At 37.5% G+C, this 17,062-nt stretch overlaps 1 protein-coding gene across 1 annotated transcript in view; it reads left to right on the top strand.

The window, feature by feature from the left end:
• The window catches only part of LOC142336153 (cullin-3-like), an 81,608-nt gene extending 79,245 nt beyond the window's left edge, over positions 1-2,363 (top strand). Inside the window, exon 15 of the mRNA XM_075384752.1 lies at positions 1,447-2,363. Coding sequence (XP_075240867.1) covers positions 1,447-1,471 — 25 coding nt within the window. The 3' untranslated portion in view covers positions 1,472-2,363. The remainder of the gene's footprint in view (positions 1-1,446) is intronic.
• The last annotated feature ends 14,699 nt before the right edge of the window (positions 2,364-17,062 follow it).

The raw sequence follows: 17,062 nt of genomic DNA, 5'->3' as shown, positions 1-17,062 counted from the left end.
TAGAAAACGAAAATTAAAAAAATCTTTTTAATTCCATATTCTACGCTGGACGAGCTTTCTAATGATACCAGTCTCAACTCTCTACGATGAATATATCGAGCGGCGAAAATTCACGGAACAAAAAAAAACCCAGTTGAGTATATAGTTCCTCCCCCCTCAAGAGGGTCGGAACAATAAAGTGCCAATGTAAATTTTAATGCCCGATCGACACTGGAAAAATACATCACCATTAGACTACGGGTTTATCACACTCTTTTTATCGCCACTGTTACTAAGTCAACTGTGGCGATAAAAGATTGGTGATAAACTCGTAGTCTAATGATGGAAACAGTTCGATAAACTTGTAGTCTAAAAAAACTTGTGTGGTGTTTTGTGTGGGCGGTGTGTGTGGTGAGTGTGGTGTGTGTGGTATTGATGTATGGTGTGTGTGTGTGTGGTTTGAGTGTGGTGTGTGTGTAGTGTGTGTGTGTGTGCGTGCGTGCGTGCGTGTGTGTGTGTGTGTGTGAGAGAGAGAGAGAGAGAGAGAGAGTGGTGTGTGTGTGTGTTTGGTTTGAGTGGGGTGTGTGTGTAGTTTGTGTGTGTGTCGTGTGTGTGTGTGTGTGTGTGTGGGGTATGTGTGGTGTGTTTTGTGTGTGTGGGGTATGTGTGGTGTGTTTTGTGTATGCGGTGTGTGTGTGTGGTGTGTGTGTTTTGTGTATGGTGTGTGTCTGTGTGGTGTGGGTGTGGTGTTTATGTATGTGGTGGTTGTGGTGTGTATGTATGTGGTGTGTGTGGGATTCGTGTGGTGTGTCTGGTATGTGTTTGGTGTTTGTGTGTGTGGTGTGTGTGTGTGGTAAGTGTATGTGGTGTGTTGTGGGTGGTGTGTGTGTGGTGTTTGTGTGTGTGTGTGCTCGCGTGTGAGTGTGTTTGTATGTGTATTTGGGGGTGGGGGGGGGGTTGAGGACAAAACGAAGAACAGATCTGAAGAAATATCACTTACCTTTGAAAACGTAATTGTCCACAAAAAATAAAAAATGAAAAACCAATAAAACTGTGTTCAATTTTGAAATGATCACAACAGGTGTTGATTAGAAAAATTACCACACGGTTGTTATCGCCCTCGAAGTTATCATAACAACTCGGCTTCGCCTTGGAGTTTGATAACTTCTCGGTGGCGATAACAATCGTGTGGTAATATTAATTACATACGTGTATGGTTTTTGCATCCGCTAATGTGGAAAAACTGTCGGATACTACTATGCAATGTTAAATAGGAAATCAAATCGGGACCCTAAATCACTTATGCTTGAATTGAACCCGTTGGATAGACTCCTGCTGTTTGCTGCCCGTCATTAATGGGATATTCTCGGCTAAACCGCTTCACTTGATTCCATCAATATATTGGGTATGTTAAAAACGGAAGTCAGTACATATATAAATCAATCCGTAAATGGGTTTTTGTTTCAGGACGCTTTTGCATTACGTCGCCTAATCAACCATTTGAATTCACTTCGCTCTGCAAGAGAATGATTGCAATACAAACCAACAACTGTAACTCCTCAAAATTCATTCAGAACACAACAAATCTCTTGTAACAAATTCACGACCCTGCAGACCTAATTGTCCAGAACCCATTGGAAAGGAAGTTAAAATGGCTGACTGCACTGCCCTATTAAATAATTCCCAGAAAATCTTCAACTTTTTGACCGTACGCATGAATAAATGGATTCTGCTAGAAATGACTTAAGTGACAAATGCAACCAAGAGAAGCACGTAGAAATAGCCCAAATTTGCAATAATTCCGCCTCCTTGATTACCCCTGAAACCCCACGACCAATGAAATGATAATACCTCGACTGCTATAGACGTCATGTTCCAAACACATTCAGAAACTCGCCCCTAATATCTCTCTAGATAAGGTCTAAAAGAAAGCGCTTAGCATCCTGCTGATACAATTATCAAACTATTTACTGTCCTGCGAGTCGTTTTTTTTTCAGGGATTGATCAATTTAAACTTGTTTTATTTCTCTGGATTCCCGCAATACGTTTGAGTTGTTAAGAATGACTGAATATTGTACATTATTCTTGAGTTAATCATATATATGTTATATTGCAATTTAAAAGATACCTTTGATTTATGGAGAAGTTGCCATTTATTTACAGCCACCTTGACCGCAGTAAAATTGTTTTTGATTAAACTGTTGACTCATACAGATGCATTCATTGGTTTGCTGTTTCCCCTGATGCTCCTAATCCTATTTTACCCTCCCCTATTTCTTCTACCATCAGTTAAGTTTTGTTGTTCTAAATGTAACTATTAGTTAATAGAGAAATCAATTTTCAGTAGAACAAGATTTTCGGAAATTAATTCAAGGATTCGTTTACCAACAGACTTAAGTTTTCTGATTTTTTTCTTCATTCGAGTACTTCATTATTGTCGATTCTTTATTCTTCCATTTGAGGCACGTTTTTGATATAATGGGGAAAAAGATCTATAGTGAAAAGGACGACTAAAGAAATAAAAGAGACTATCAAATTATTGTGGAAGATTAAATCATGTTATTCTCTTTCTCGTAGAGTTTTTAGTCGTTTTCATTTCCATTAACCTATAGTCTCCAAATATTCTATTCGACCACGCTCCAATGTGTTTCGAATTTTTTCTCAGGGTTCGGATTACAAATTGAAGAAGTATATGAATTTTGCCAATTTTTAACTACAATTTTGTACAGTTTTGTATATCAAACAACACATGCCACTGAAATCTAAACCAATCACTCGAACCAAACCTTTCAGGTAGTTTTGAGACCTTCTAGTGAACTCAAAAAATAAAGCAACCCACAGACATGAGTTTTATTATTAAGAATTCCGAGCAACTTAAGAGATTAAAAAAACGGGTGTTCCTTTTTATTTGAGGTGTGAATTTGTTTGAGCGTAATTGAAGTATATCATAAGGGAGAAATGATTCAATCCACTTTTTGAATTGAATCATTGGCCCTAAACAGTTTAAAAGTTTTTTTAAAGAGTAAGAGATAGAAGGAGTTACTAGAAAAATGAGGGTGTTGAGTTGATGATTGTCATGTTTTGGTCATTTCCTTAAGAAGCTTGTTTCGAGCTGCTTCGGACTTGTTTTCTGAGAGCTTTTTTTCTAAAAAATTTAAATAAAAAATGTACGCTGTTTTTGCAACCATAAATTATATCACTCGAAAATGCGTCCCCTCAGGCATGGATAAAAAGTCGGGGGATATCAGTTAAGGAACCACAAAATATGAATAAGTGGGCATAAATTCTCTCAGAGTCTTTCAGTTCACTAGTCTCCTAGTATGCAATTCACAGAAGCGTTTTTGGAGACGTATCCTCATGGTGTGAAGGGCGGTTCTTAGCGTTTGGCCCCACCACCCATTTCACCCTCTCCCACAGCTTCTGAACCCCCCCCCCCCCCCAATCGCTACCCCTGCACAGGCCGTGAGTATGTGGCCCCAAGCAGCCACAGACCCCCTCCTCAGAGTTGACCCATCAATCCCTCCGCATCCTCCTTCCCCCCCCCGCGCTCACCACACGCCCCTTAAATAAGCTGAAGCTGGCCTCACTAAACCGTAGCCAGCTACAGAAAGCAATTTCGTTGCGCAAAAAGATTCATCCTTTCGGTGCGTTGCTTCTGTATGTTGTGCATTGTAACGTTCTGGAATCGCTGGAGCTACGCAAAGATGTTTTTCTTTTTCTATAGAAAATTATCTTGACTAAAGAAAAACTGCATGCCCGCATACATTCTTCAATTCCTGTAAAAATAGCACCAGGAAAGTAAATCCTTTTTACTGTGGAAAGAAAGAGTATCGTCCAGGTGAATAGCTCAGTGGTTGTATAAGGGTTGTCAGGTTTTAAAGTACTTAGCTGTCTTCCTTTATTTGTTGAAATGTCCGGAAGCAAATGTTTTCAGCCTTCTGTTCCGTATTTTCGCAATGTTCTTCATTCCAATGTTCTGGACTCTCTGGTAAGGACTGTGCTACTTGGTAATGAAACTGTCTTCGGGAGATAAGCAAAGACGTTCTCATTTTCTATATGAAGTGTAAATCTGTCTTGAATGAAGACAAAAGCTAGCCTTGCATAATTATCGATTAAGTCTTTTAAACTTAGCTCTAGGAAAGAAAATCAGTTATATTGTGGAAAAAAAAGAGCAGTCAGTGGACAGACAAGAGCAGATATCGTCAAGGTGAATAATTAAGCGGTAGTCAAAGTGATCACAAAATTCGAGGCACTTAATTGGCTCTTCCCGTTGTTTTTAGAAAAATCGAAGCCAACGTGTTCAGCCTTTTTCCGTCTTTTCGGTACGTTTTGCATTCCAATGTTCTAGGTTCTCTTGTAGGGATTGTGCTAGTTGTTGTTGAAACTGTCTTCCAGAGCTATGTAAAGATATTACTCTTTTTCGAAATGAAAAGTTAAAATTTGGCTTGACTGAAGAAACAAGCTGGCCTCGCATACTTGTTCTTTAGTGCCCGTATAAATAGCACTAGGAAACAAAATCAGTTTTTGGTGTGGAAAAAAGTGAGTAGTTACATTGGAAATAAAGAGAGCAGTTATTGTCGAGGAGAATAGTTGGGCGGCGGTCATAGGGTTCCCGAAATTCGAAGTACCTAATTGGCTTTTCATTTTATTTGTAGAATAGTCGAGAAGGAAAATTTTCAGCCTTTTCGTCTTTTCGGTATTGTTTGCATTCGAATGTTCTGGATTCTCTGGTAGGGATTGTGCTAGTTGGTAATGAAACTGTTTTCCGGAGCTACGCAATGAGGTTCCTCTTTTTCTATAACTAAAATTTGGCTTGACTGAAGAAAAAAGCTGGCCTCGCTTACTTGTTCATTAATTCCTTTAAAAATAGCGCTAGGAAAGGAACAGTTTTACTGTGGAAATAAATTTTACAGTGGAAAGTAAAGAGCAGTTATTGTCAAGGTGGATAGTGCAGCAGTGATCAAAGTGATCCGGAAATTGGGAGTGCTTAATTAGATTTCACCTTTATTTGTAGAAAAGTTGGGAAAGAAAAGTTTTCAGCCTTTTTTCCTTTTCGCTAGGTTCTGCATTCCAATGTTCGTGATTCTCTTGTAGGGATTGTGATAGTTGGCTATGAAATCTTTCCCCGGAGCTAAGCAAAGACGATCCTATCTATACGAAAATTTTGAATTTGGCTTGACTGAAGGAAAAGGCTGACCTTGCATATTTATCGATTAAATCCTTTAAACTTAGCTCTAGGAAAGAAAATCAGTTTTACTGTGGAAAAAATAGAGTAGTCAGTGGAAAGACTAGAGCAGTTATCTTCAAGGTGAATAATTATGCGGTAGTCAAGGCTATCACGAAATTCGAGGCACTTAATTGGCTCTCTCCTTTGTTTTTAGAACCTGTCTTGAGTAAAGAAAAATAGCGTTCCCCGTTTACATATTTCTTAATTCCTATAAAAAGTAGCACCAGGAAAGAAAATTAGTTTTACTATGGAAAGAAAGAGTAGATACAGAGGAAAGACAAAACCAGTTATCATCATTATTAATAACTGAGTGGTGGTCAATAAATTCAGCGTTTCGAAGTTTTCGTCGGTTTCTCCTTTTATTTGTAGAAAAATTGGGAAGCAAAAGAATTCAAAAAATTTTGAGACTTCTCGGTATGAAATTACAACCATTACATTGTAACGATCCGGTTTCTGCTGTAGGGATTGTGCAATTTGATAATGAAACTGCCTTGCGGATCTTTGGAGGACAGTTTTGTCTTTCTCTATGAAACGTGTAAATTTGTCTTGACTAAAGAAACCAAGCTCGTCTCGCATAAAAATAGAATCAGGAAAAAAAATAATTCCGACTGAGGAAAGAAATCGTAATTAGAGTAAGGAAAGAAGCTGTCATTGTCAGCGTGAGTAGCACAGCGGTGGTCAAAGCGCACCGGAGTCTGAAGAAATAACAGGTTCTCTTTTTATTTGTAGAAAAACCGGGAAGCTAAATGATACAGCCTGTTGCCCGTTTTTTTGGTATGTTTTGCATTTTGATGTTCTGGGTTCTCTGGTGGAGATTTTGCTTGTCGATAAAGCTCTCTTTCAAAGCTATCAAACAATCATTTCTTTTTCCATGTGAAAAAGTATAAACCTGTCTTGAGTAAAGAAAAATAGCGTTCCCCGTTTATATATTTCTTAATTCTTATAAAAATTAGCACCAGGAGAGAAAATTAGTTTTACTATGGAAAGAAAGAGTAGACACAGAGGAAAGACAAAACCAGTTATCATCTTTATTAATAACTGAGTGGTGGTCAATAAATTCCGCGTTTCGAAGTTTTCGTCGGTTTCTTCTATTTGTAGAAAAATTGGGAAGCAAAAGAATTCAAAAATTTTTGAGACTTCTCGGTATGAAATTACAACCATTACATTGTAACGATCCGGTTTCTGCTGTAGAGATTGTGCAATTTGATAATGAAACTGCCTTGCGGATATTTGGAGGACAGTTTTGTCTTTCTCTATGAAACGTGTAAATTTGTCCTGACTAAAGAAACCAAGCTCGTCTCGCATAAAGATAGAATCAGGAAAGAAAATAAATTCGACTGAGGAAAGAAATTGTAATTACAGAGTCAGGAAAGAAGCCGTCATTGTCAGCGTGAGTAGCTCAGCGGTGGTCAAAGTGCTCCGGAGTTCGGAGAACATAATGGGTTCTCTTTTTATTTATAGAAAAATCGGGAAGCTAAATGGTACAGCCTTTTGCCCCTTTTTTGGTATGTTTTGCGTTTTGATGCTCTGGATTCTCTGGTGGAGATTATGCTAGTCGATAATAAAGCTCTCTTTCAAAGCTATCAAAAGACCATCTCTTTATCCATATGAAAAGTATAAACCTGTCTTGAGTAAAGAAAAATAGCAATCCCCGTATACATATTTCTTAATTCCTATAAAAAATGGCACCAGGAATAAAAAAATTAGTTTTACTGTGGAAAGAAAGAGTAGTTACAGAAGAAAGACAAACCAGTTATCATCATTATTAATAGCTGAGTGGTGGTCAAGAACTTCCGCATTTCGAAGTTTTCATCGGTTTCTCCTTTTATTTGTAGAAAAATTGGGAAGCAAAAGATTTCGAAAATTGTTGAGTCTTCTCGGTATGAAATTACAACCATCACATTGTAACGATCCGGTTTCTGCTGCAGGGATTGTGCAAATTGATAATGAAACTGTCTTGCGGATCTTTGGAGGAGAGCTTTGTTTTTCCCTATGAAACGTGTAAATTTGTCCTGACTAAAGAAACCAAGCTCGTGTCGCATAAAGATAGAATCAGGAAAGAAAATAAATTCGACTGAGGAAAGAAATTGTAATTACAGAGTCAGGAAAGAAGCCGTCATTGTCAGCGTGAGTAGCTCAGCGGTGGTCAAAGCGCTCCGGAGTTCGAAGAACATAACGGGTTCTCTTTTTATTTATAGAAAAATCAGGAAGCTAAATGGTACAGCCTTTTGCCCGTTTTTTTGGTATGTTTTGAATTTTGATGTTCTGGATTCTCTGGTGGAGAATATGCTAGTCGATAATATTAATTTCTTCTGCAGCTATGCGAAGACGTTTTCTCTTTCTATTTGAAAAGTATATTATATCTTGAGTGAAGAAAATTATCTTGCCTCGAATACATATTCCCTAATTTTTTAAAAAACATCATCAGGAAAGAAATTCAATTTTACTGTGGAAAAAAAGTAGTTAAAGAAAAAGGAAAAATGGTTCGTATGGTGAACGTGAATGATTCAATTGTGTTTACAGGGTTTCTGTAATTGTAATTATTTATTGGTTTCTCATTTATTTGTAGGAATATCGGGATGCAGAAAGTTCCAGCCTTTATTCTTTTTTAGGTATGTTTTGCATTGTAAAATTGTGATCTGTGATAGGGATTATGCTAGTCGGTTATGAAACTATCTTCCGGAATCACTTGAAGACATTTTCTGTTCCTATATGAAAAATAAAACTTTGACCTGAGTTCAGAAAAGAAGCTGATTTCGTTCATATATTCCTTACTCCTAAAAATTAGCACCAGGAAATAAACTCAGTTTTACTCTGAAAATAATAAGAGTAGCTAAAGAAGCAGGAAAAAATTGGTTTTTGTCGAGGTGAATAGTTCAGCGGTGGTCAAAGGTGTCCCGAAATTTGAAAACATACTGGTTTTTTATTTGTAGAAAAATGTTCGCGAATCTCATTAATTCAGTTTTTTGTTTTGTTTTGCACTGAAATGTTCCAGATTTTCCGCTAGGTAATATTTTTCTCTGCTATGTAATATTCTTCAGCTCCACAGTCTAAGCTCAAGCATTAATAATGGAGTTCTATCATAAGTGTCCCTCCTGTTTGCATTTTATAAAGTATTTCAAAAAATTTAAGTAATTGTTTTAAGTAAAGGTAGTTAATAAGCGTCTTTCCTCTTGAATTGTGACAAAAAGTTTTCCAGTAAAGATTGATTCTAGCTTCCGGAGCTACACGAAGATGTTTTTCTGTAATAAAGAAGGAAAATTGTCTAAAAAAGCCGGCCTTGTATACATATTCCGTCTTTTTGACATTGTGACCTGACTTTGTGGTTCTTGTGGCCTCGACATTGTCCAGTTGAATTAAGAAAAACTAATAAGTATGAATATTTTTTTCAATTAAAAACCAAATGAAATATTTTCAATATAAATGTCAATAAAAATCTACTGAAGTTCTTACAAAAACAAAACCAATACGATGTAATCTATAACTACTTAGCGAATGGTCAAATTCAAATTCTGTATGAATGCTAAAGTTGCGACAGAAACGTAAAATAGCACCAGAAAAGAAAATCAAGTAACCCGAGGAAGGGAACAAAAGAATTACGGAGGAACCAAAAAGCAATCATTGTCAATGTGAATAGCTCATTGGTGGTCTCCCGAAGTTCTATTGGCGGTCTCGGGAAAACACTTTAAGCGCGCCATCAATGATGGATGCCAGGGTGTCTACTGCTTTTCCCGGAACTTTGTTGGAAATGAAGTCCCTTCTAGCCAGCGAACCATCGAACGCGCCCTCGAAGTCCTTATTCGCTTCTTCTTTGAACTGTAGAAGAATTGGGAAGCAAAAGGTTTCAGCATTTTGTTCCATCATTTCGGTATAGTTTTCATGGTAATGCTGAAGATCATCTGGTAAAGGTTGCGCTAATCGGAAAAACATGGTAACGAATCCAACTTTATGCGTGACCGTGTAGACCGGCACCTGAACTGATATCGTTCGCTGTCGGCGAAGAAATCGGAGATTTCTGATTTGAGCATTTCAAACACATGAGATTGTACGCATTTATGAACTTCCGTCAGTTCTGAAGTCGCTTTCGGTGGCGTGATATTCGTGACAACTCGAGAACCGTCTTCTATTCTCAAGTCGCTGATATTGGTCAGTTTGTCCAGTAAAGTCTGTCCACAGGTGGTCGAAAGGCTGAATGCCGCTCTGGATATGCAAGTCGCCTCTGATATCTCGAGGTATAAATCTCGCGATGTTGCATTCGCCAACATAACTAAGCTAAGACTTTGATCCGTATGAGAGTTAGCTCTTTCAATTGATACTGGTTTGATTTGTGTATTAGAGGTGGTATTAATTATGCTCAGATTGTTTTTTGATGGTGAAAACTGGCATGCGTTGTCATGATGCAGAAGTTTGTAATATCAAAAATGTTGAAATCGCTTAATATTTGTGTCGCGTATACAGATTAATGACGGCTGAACTTTCGCAATGATTGGGAGAGCTGAAAAATTGCTGATGACGGACGCTTTTATAAGTGTTAGACTCGATTTCAATTGAACGCCAGGTAATCTTCAACCAATTGTCAAAAATAACGATTTAAGCGACCACACGGAGTAACTTAGTATCCAACCAAACTCTGTGCGGTTGATAAAATGCCGTGGAAATACATGTATAAAAGAAACAAAAATAACAATTATTTCGGTTTCGGGTTTATTTTGCTCTGAAAGTTTTGTCTTCTTTCGAACTTCATAGAAAAGTTCTCCCGAGTTATTGAATGCAAAACTCGAAAAATGTAATATTTTTCAAATGCACATTGTGAGCTCCAGCATTTATAACGAAGCTCTATCATAAGTGTCCTCCATTTTGAACTCTATAAAATATTCTTTTCCGAAAATTAAAGTAAATAATTTAAGTAAGCGTCGTTAATAGGCGTCTTTCATCTTGAATTCTGGTAAAATTTTTTCCAGTTATAATTGATTCTAGCTTTCGAAGCTACACGGAGACGTTTATCTGTAATGAAAAGTGAAAAATGTTGTGAAAAAAGTCGGCCTCGTATATATTTTCCTTCATTTCGACATTTTGACCTAAACTTTGTGGTTCTTGTGGCCTGACATTGTCCATTTGAATTAAGAAAAACTAATTAGGTAGAACTTTTTTTATTTAAAACCAAATGAAATATTTTCAATATAAAAGTCAATCAAAGTCTACTGAAGTTTACGACGTAAATCTATAGTTAACCAATGAAATATCGAGGTCTATTTCTATGTAAATGCTAAAGTTGAGTCAGAAAAGTATAAAAATAGCACCAGAAAATAAAATCAAGTAAGCTGAGGAAGGGAACAAGAGAATTACGGAGGAACCAAAAAGCAATCATTGTCAATGTGAATAGCTCATTGGTGGTCAAATGTCTCCCGAAGTTCTATTGGCGGTCTCGGGAAAACGCTCGGGAGATCAATGATGGACGCCAGGGTGTCCACTGTTTTTCCCGGAACTTAGTTAGAATTGAAGTCCCTTCTAGCCAGTCAAACATCGGACGCGCCCTCGAAGTCCTTATTCGCTTCTCCTTGGAATTGTAGATAAATTGGGCAGCGAAAGGTTTCAGCAATTTGTTCCATCATTTCGGTATAATTTTCATGGTAATGCTGAGGATCATCTGGTTAGGGTTTTGCTAATCGGAAGAACATGGTAGCGAATTCAACTTTATGCGTGACTGGGTAGATCGGCACCTGAACTGATATCGCTCGCTGTCCGGCAAAGAAATCGGAGACTTCTGATTTGAGCATTTCAAACACATGTGATCGTACGCATTTATGAACTTGCGTCAGTACTGAAGTCTCTTTCCGTGGCGTGTTATTCATAACAAGTCGAGAACCGTCTTCTATTGTCAAGTCGCTGATATTGGTCAGTTTGTCCAGTAAAGTCTGTCCACAGGTGGTCGAAAGGCTGAATGCAGCTCTGGATATGCAAGTCGCCTCTGATATCTTGAGGTATAAATCTCGCGATGTTGCATTCGCCGACATAACTAAGCTAATTTTTTGATCAGTATGAGAGTTAGCTCTTTCAATTGATACTGGTTTGATTGTTTTATTAGCGGTGGTATTCACTATGTTTAGATTGTTTTTGTCGTGAAATCTGGCATGTGTTGTCTTGAGGCAGAAGTTTGTAATATCAAAAATGGTGAAATGGCTTAATATTTGTGTCGCGTATACAGATTAATGACGGCTTAACTTTCGCAATGCTTGAGAGAATTGAAAAATCGCTGACGTTGGACGCTTTTATAAGTGTTAGACTCGATTTCAATTGAACGCCGGTTTATCTTTGACGTATCAACCAATTATGTAAAAAAAAATAACGACTTATGCGACCACACGGAGTAACTTAGTATCCAATTAAACTCTGTGCGGTTGACAAAATGCCGTGGAAATACATGTATAAAAGCAACAAAAAACAATTATTTCGGTTTCGGGTTTTTTTTGCTCTGAAAGTTTTTTTCTGTCAAACTTCGTAGAAAAGTTCTCCTGAGTTATTGAATGCAAAACACAAAAATTGTAATATTTTTGAATTGCAGAATGTAAGCGCCAGCATTAATAACGAAGTTCCATCATAAATGTGCCTTCATTTTGATTTTTATAAAGTATTCATTTTCGAAAATTAAAGTAATGTTTTAAGTAAGCCTCGTTAATAGGCGTCTTTCATCTTGAATTGTGGTAAAAATTTTCACAGTAATAATTGATTCTAGATTTCAAAGCTACACAAAGATGTTTTTCTGTAATAAAAAGGCAAAATTTGTCTGAAAAAAGCCGGCCTCGCATACTTTTTCCTTCATTTCGACATTTTGATCTAAACTTTGTGGTTCTTGTGGCCTGAATTTGTCCATTTGAATTACGAAAAACTAATTAGTTAGAACATTTTATTGATTTAAAACCAAATGAAAGATTTTCAATACAAAAGTCAATCAAAATCTACTGAAGTCTACGATGTAAGTCTAGAGTTACTTAATGAAAGGTCGAGGTCTATTTCTATATAAATGCTAAAGTTGAGCCAGAAACGTATAAAAACAGCACCAGAAAAGACAATCAAGTATGCTGAGGAAGGGAACAAGAGAATTACGGAGGAACCAAAAAGCAATCATTGTCAATGTGAATAGCTCATTGGTGGTCAAATGTCTCCCGAAGTTCTATTGGCGGTCTCGGGAAAACGCTCGGGAGATCAATGATGGACGCCAGTGTGTCCACTGTTTTTCACGGAACTTAGTTAGAATTGAAGTCCCTTCTAGCCAGCCAACCATCGGACGCGCCCTCGAAGTCCTTATTCGCTTCTCCTTGGAACTGTAGATAAATTGGGCAGCAAAATGTTTCAGCATTTTGTTCCATCATTTCGGTATAATTTTCATGGTAATGCTGAGGCTCATCTGGTTAGGGTTTTGCTAATCGGAAAAACATGGTAACGAATCCAACTTTATGCGTGACTGTGTAGATCGGCACCTGAACTGATATTGCTCGCTGTCCGGCAAAGAAATCAGAGACTTCTGATTTGAGCATTTCAAACACATGTGATTGTACGAATTTATGAACTTCCGTCAGTACTGAAGTCTCTTTCCGTGGCGTGTTATTCATAACAAGTCGAGAACCGTCTTCTATTGTCAAGTCGCTGATATTGGTCAGTTCGTTGAGTAAAGTCTGTCCACAGGTGGTCGAAAGGCTGAATGCCGTTGTGGATATGCAAGTCACCTTTGAGATCTCGAGGTATAAATCCCGCAGTGTTGCATTTGTCCAAAATAACTAAGCTAAGACTTTGGTCAGTATGAGAGTAAGCTATTTCAAATGATGCTGGTTTGATTGGTGTATGAGAAGTGGGATTCATTTTTTCCAGATTAAATATTGATGGTGAAAACTGGCGTTTTATATGATAAATAAGACAGAAGTTTGAAATATCTATTATGTTGAAACTGCTTACCCGGGTCGAGGGGTCAACAGCTGTAAGCGGATATTTTTGTAAGAAATCCGCTGAATGTGCTGAAATTATGTAAGGTTTGTGCTGATTGCGCTGAAAATCGATAAAAAAAGTGCTGAATCTGCTGAAATAAAATATTTAAGCACATTTCAGCACACCTCTTGAATAAAATCAGCATTTGATTCAACACCTCTCCTACATAATTTCAGCACTTTCAGCGCGAAAATTTTAAATTCAGCGGATTCAGCGCCTTTCTTACGTAATTTCAGCACTTATGAAAATTTTAAATTCAGCGGATTCAGCGCTTTTCTTACATAATTTCAGCACTAGTGAAAATGTTAAAGTCAGAGCCTTCTTACATAATTTCAGCACTTGTAAAAAGTTTAAATTCAGCGGATTCAGCCCCTTTCTTACATAATTTTACTTGCAATTTTTTTGCTCACTATTGCTTATAAGGTAGTCAGCATGTAGGCTCCTTCACCTTTTGCACCTCTGAAGAGTCACTAATCAATCAAAACTCTGCTTGGTTTTTTTTAAAAATGAAAATTACTTTTTCTGAAAAACAGACCGAGTGAAAAGCGTCACACTTTCATCTTATGTTACGAAAGGAAGATAGTTATACTTAAGCTACCTGGTTTCATTCAATCAAGTAAATTGGTTTTATACCTCAGCTGCAATAACTGCACTATCTTAAGGTTTGTCAAAATTTTTAAGTCTTTTGGCAGATATCCAACTGTTTTTAAGTTGAACTGCCCTAGTGCAATGCTTTTTAGTCTTGCACAGTTGCTGCCTCTGAATGTACAGCAGGAAAAACAACTCAAAAAGTTTCAACTTGTGCAAGGAAATTGTTGAAAATGCATAAGATAAGTACTGATATTGTGTACCATGTTACCGCGTAAATGAACAATCTATTTAAAGCGCTATTTAAACAAAGCGAGAAATCTATTCAATCTATCCAGCGAGAAAGGATGACGTAATCTCTTAATCATGTAAGCCTTACAAAAAGATTGAATGCACACAAAATACGTTCTATTTGGCATAGAACGCTCGGAAGAAGTTCGTGTAACATAATTTTCGTTGAGCCTACTAATGTACTAAATCGATTGCGCTCCTTTTAGGCTTAATATTTTTCTGTTAGGAAAACTTATCGGTGACCAATCTGAGCCGAAAATCGGTTCAGACAAATTACCTGTTAGCCAATACAACTTGATTTGCCGGGGCATTTAGATGTGCTTTTTCGCCTTCTCGATGTAGAATACAGGAGCCTCTAAAAACGTTGTGGATTTATAGATCTCGATGAATTGAATTTACGAAAGACTGCGTTTTTGTCAGCTTTATGCTGGTGCCGCGTTATTTTGGCGCCCCACACGGGACATTGACCGTTGGATGAAACGTTCGCTTGTGCTGAATCTTCATGGGACATATTGAAAAACGCGTGCCGCTTTGTTCAAAATCCCGCAGAAACGGTAAATTCATTTAAATTTACAGGCAGTCTAGCGAAATTTATCGCGACGACTAAAAAATTACGTCGGGAAGTATAATGACCCTTACAGTGTTACCTGCACTTTAAACATTTTTCCACTTTGCTTTATTTCATTATGTTCGAGAAATTGAACCATTTATGCTCTTAGCTTTGAAGAGTTGTACTTATCAAACTTATTATTTTCGTTTTGCAATTTTCCTTAGATATAGAAATTGGATGAAGAAACTGAATAAAAATTTTATTCGATGGTGACAATTTACGACATGTCTCTACATTAGTTTGGTCATTCAGTGTCGGGCAAGGGTCAGCACATGTTGATGCACCTGAAGCCCAAATAATCTGCTTGTCGATAATATGAAATTATGGACACTGGTTGACTCTCAGAAGGACCCACTGAGTTGAGAATTGAAACAACAACTGTGGATAACCCACGAATCAGCGACTGATCAGCTTCATTACCTGAATGTCAAAAAAACTGTAAGACTCTTCCAAAAGACAATTAGCAATAAAAAAACTTTGATGTTGTATATTAAAAAAAACTGGTGTTTTAACCGGCATATCTAACCCATTTCCTATCCTATATAACAAATTTTTTTGAGTTCACCGGTCACCGATAACCCACCCTCATATATTTCCTTGAAAAAACATCGAATTTGAAAATTTTTGTCAAAATTTTGGAATTGACCAAATCGGGCTAAATACTAGTTATTGGAACGGGTAAAGTCTTATACGAAATAAAATCACGCGAAGCAAGAAAAAAGTTTGAAAAAATTGACCAGATTTGAAAAAATTGGGAAAAAATCTATCCGATCATTCTAGCATACTTATATAGTAGTAAGATAGAATACAAGGTTGTAAAAACAAGTTTGGTCAAGTTTTTCAAACTTTGGTCAAGTTTTTCAAACTTTGGTCAAGTTTTTCAAACTTCACAAAAAAAGATCAGATAACTGATTGTTTTTCACAAAAAGCGCTCAATCTTCGAAAGTGGTCAAAATTGTGCCTTGAACATCAAGGTTCGGAGTTTGAGCAAAGCTCATATCAATTATGTTGTAAAAACATTATATGGTTTTCATATTAGCTGCAAGTTCACTGCATCACGCCATAAAAACTTTGCCTCAAGCGTTACAAGACCATTATAAAAAAGGAATTTACGCATTACCGGGTCTGAGTTTTAATCCTAACGCTTTGAAAATCCGAAAAACCGCGCAATTTCAATTGAGTCACTTCTTCCGTGATAAAAAGAGGCTAGTTATATGGCATGATGTGGTGAACAATTTATTGTCCCGTCATCGCAGTAACAACAATAAGCCTTTAACACCTTCGCAGCTTATTGAAGTGCTTGAAAAGTATCAGGAGCGCATAGAAGCTATAGTGTATTGCCCCAGGGAGGGAACTCCTCATATCTACAATCAGCTCAAGCGTAGTACTCTTGTTACCATCCATATAGTGAAAGACATTGTGTCTAGACGTAAACAGAAAGATCCTAGTTTACTTAAAGAGTACAGAGCATTACACCAAAGACCTGCACTTGAGACGAAAACACTCACTATAGTGTTAGCCCATAAGAACAACCTCCGGTCCTTGATAACACGCTCCCGACCAAAAAACTTTCAAAGCGCCGTCGTAAAACGCTTCGCACCCGTCATGCGCACGAGGAGGCGGAACTTACTCAAGCCTTTGATAACCTAAAGGTCTCTTAGTCTTGCGTTGCTGTGGGGGTCTACCCGCTGACTGGCGGTGTGACTTAGTTCACTCACGAGTTACGAGCTAGTTTGTGGTTGATACCTTCTAATAGCGCTTTACTAAACGTATTGCTCCCCCATTCGTTGAGTTACTCACTACCGTCCGTTTTCCGCAGTTTATCTGGTTTCATTTTTCCGTTTCCGTCCTTTTTGTTTCCGTGTCACCTTGTTTCTTTCTATCCCCCGTTTATTTGTTGTATAATGTAGTATGTTGAGTTTTGTTGTAGTAAAATTTCTTTCTGCTAGTATGCTGGTTTGTTGTTTAGTCTCGTTCCTTGCTAGGATGTGACTTAAGTTCATTCTGGAGTTACGGCTGGTTTGTTTCGTGACTTTTAGCACACTTGTTTGCTAGCAATTTGTTGTATTTTTATTAATTTTTGTATTATGCACTTTTGTTGTCTGGGTATGGTGATTTGCTAGAGTTTGACTTAAATTTGTTCTGGAGTTACGGCTAGTAAAGTTCCTGACCTTTTCGATTTTTGATTGTACTACAACGTTGCCGTAAATTGTTTCATGTTTGATGTTCTGATGCCGTTAATAAAGCGCCATAATGTTTTGTGCTAATTTACCTGACAGTAGCTCCTCTCATTCTTTCTAGGGTGTGACTTAAGTTTATTCTGGAGTTACGGCTAGCTTGTTTGGTTGAGTTTGTTGCTGTGGTCTGCTAGCATTGATCTTCCCGCC

Source organism: Convolutriloba macropyga, chromosome 3 (assembly GCF_964194025.1).
Source record: "Convolutriloba macropyga chromosome 3, txConMacr16.3, whole genome shotgun sequence".
Lineage (NCBI taxonomy): Eukaryota > Metazoa > Xenacoelomorpha > Acoela > Convolutidae > Convolutriloba > Convolutriloba macropyga.
Note: the sequence above shows the minus strand (reverse complement) of the source record. Positions and strands in the feature narration are given on the sequence as shown.